Raw genomic sequence first — 2,499 nt, 5'->3', positions numbered from 1 at the left:
TCATGTTCTTCCTTCTTCTTGTCCATCTTATCTTCCTTTCTTTTTAATCTTGTTTCTTCTTCCTATTTCTTGATTCTCCTTCTTTCTTCTCTTCTTCATTATCTCTGCTTCTTGTTACCCTTCTGTCTGCTTCTTCATTCTTCTTNTAGCTTTCGGAAAGGTGAAAAACATATATTTAGTACTTGCGCCGGATATTTAATATTCGGCTCCGCCCGAAACTTAGACTTTCTTACTTGTTTCTTCATGTTCTTCCTTCTTCTTGTCCATCTTATCCTCCTTTCTTCTTAATCTTGTTTCTTCTTCCTATTTCTTGATTCTCCTTCTTTCTTCTCTTCTTCATTATCTCTGCTTCTTGTTACCCTTCTGTCTGCTTCTTCATTCTTCTTTAATTTTTGTACCCTAATTCTTTTTCATCGCGTGTTTTCTTCTTCGTGTTTGTCCTTATTTTTCTTCTTATTTCTTCATTTTATTATTTCTTAATTTTCTTTCTCCTTCTTCTTCTTATTTCTTTAGTTAGTAGTTTAGTTTCTAACCTTTTCTACAACATGGTCCATCAGGCATAGTCACTATGCGATGCTGTTTAATCTTTCGCAGAATCTTTCTCTCCAATGGCCCCCTTATTAGATGACGCCATCATCCACAAATTTATAACTGTCATCAAGTGACTGTTGGTTTGAGATGAGATTTCTCACTACATCTTCGTTCAAAAAACCAAAACTAATTGCGGAATTTATTTTGGCCTACAATGTCGATAGTTTTACAGTCTTGCAGTTGAAGGATATGGCTTCAAAGAACTCGAGGTGGACTTCGAGTTAGGCTCTCTGCTTAATGCATTACGACTAGCAATAGCGATGAAAAGAGATATCAAAAACAACATAGCTTTTCCTGGAAAAAAACGAAATCTTAATCAGAAAAAAATGCATATTAAAAACAAAACTAGCCAACTTGTAATGAATGCTGCGCTGTCGGTTATCGAGCGTAAGCTAGAGATTAACATCCAAACGCGCATGCGCATCACATTTCTGCTCCATCTGCACCAGCGACAGCACCAAAACGTAACAGCAACGCTTGACTGCTCACGCGGCTGGTCGAAAAACTGGGTCATCGCGAAGCAACGCATTATTCTCGACTGGATCGCAGTAAACTCATGCGGCTGTATGTAGCACGACGCGCCTGCGCGTGGCCTACCCGCCGGCAGCTAGTGTGGCCTGCTGTGGACACACGACGGTCTTGGAATACCGAAGGCGAACAAGCCAGCAGCCAGTCAGTCAACCAATGCTTATGAACGCCAATCAGTCTGTCGAACTTTGCTTTTTGCTCCCCCTGACAAACACACAAAAAACCAAAAGGAAAAAAAGAGCACGATTCTCAAGAATTTTTAGCGGCCAAGTCAGTCAAGTTGAAGTTGAAGTTTCAAGTATTTTGAGGTTATTTCTGAATGTAGATGTGCATATAAAAATGCAGATAAACTACTTTCGCATGACTGCATACTTTTTACGTGATTTGCAGCCACTTTTTTGATGGCTTGGAAGCGATGTCCAAATTGGGTCAAATGTGGGAGAATTTGAATTGAGCTACTTTTCGTTTACTTGATTTTTTTTTTTTTTTCAACAGAAAATACCAGCGTTGTTTGCCTTCATATTTGTTTACGTTTTTATTTTTCATGACTGGGTTAAGACTTGAGAAGCTGAGTTAATAAATTAATGGCACAAAATCATTTCATGTCAGTTTGTAACTTTAATTTATGAATGAAAAGTAACTGTAACCCCGACGTGTTTTATCTGAAAAGCTCAATCATTGAATACGAAAGTTGTGAAAAGCTTGGCTTGGACCTTTCCTTAAAATCCTGTAAGTTCATGCAGTACTGGATCAGAGCTTTTATTTCACTGAATAATGAGATACTTATTAGACTCAAATATTAACGCATTGATAGTCTTTTTCATTCACATCCTTATGCACACTAGAGTGGTCCAAAAAAAAAATTTCCGAGGCAGGGTTGGGGGCACCAACCAAAATTTTTTCTCTTGTCGAAAAAGCTGCTGGCACCAAACTTTACGTTTCTCGATATAAATTTACAGTATGCCCATGAAATATTTATATTTTACTCTAGAAGCATATTGTCCATATATGAACCAAAGCATTGGCCAACCAACCAAACCAGCGTCAGTTGTCATGATGAAAATCATCAATTTTTTTGTCAGTCTCAAAGGGATTCGGCAGCGCATTTCAAGGTCATTGAGGCACCCTTTGTTGGCTACATAAGAAAATTTAAAGTTGGTATAGTTATTACCAACAGCAATTTTGACTGCTTTTATTTTGCTTTTTAAGGTTCATTATTTTTATATAAAACAATAGCTCTTTATCTAATAAATACCATAAACTTAAATCTAGTTTTCAGACTTCGTACGAAAATTATAAAATTTCCACAAAGTTTTCATCCCATTTCCAAGCGTTTTAATTTTAACTTCTATAATAGTTTTTAGTATGCTGTTTTGTATC

At 36.9% G+C, this 2,499-nt stretch overlaps 1 protein-coding gene across 1 annotated transcript; it reads right to left on the bottom strand.

The window, feature by feature from the left end:
• Positions 1–646: 646 nt before the first annotated feature.
• On the bottom strand, positions 647–1,176 carry LOC108366130 (uncharacterized). Its single transcript, XM_017620439.1, has 2 exons — positions 946–1,176; positions 647–885 (listed from the first exon to the last, which is right to left on the bottom strand). The coding sequence occupies exons 1-2, from the start codon at positions 1,118–1,120 to the stop codon at positions 758–760; spliced, it is 303 nt and encodes a 100-aa protein (XP_017475928.1). The 5' UTR covers positions 1,121–1,176; the 3' UTR covers positions 647–757.
• Between the last annotated feature and the right edge of the window lie 1,323 nt (positions 1,177–2,499).

This window comes from Rhagoletis zephyria, unplaced genomic scaffold (assembly GCF_001687245.7).
Source record: "Rhagoletis zephyria isolate East Lansing unplaced genomic scaffold, Rhagoletis_zephyria_1.1 Rzeph_scaffold_02160, whole genome shotgun sequence".
NCBI lineage: Eukaryota > Metazoa > Arthropoda > Insecta > Diptera > Tephritidae > Rhagoletis > Rhagoletis zephyria.
This window is presented reverse-complemented; position numbering and strand designations above follow the sequence as displayed.

Excerpts from the sequence above, each read along its gene's own strand:
- LOC108366130 (XM_017620439.1), bottom strand. The coding sequence starts at position 1,120 with ATGCGTTGCTTCGCGATGACCCAGTTTTTCGACCAGCCGCGTGAGCAG. Across the intron at positions 886-945 it reads CAGCGCAGCATTCATTACAA|GAAAAGCTATGTTGTTTTTG; the intron begins GTTGGCTAGTTT and ends GTTTTTTTCCAG.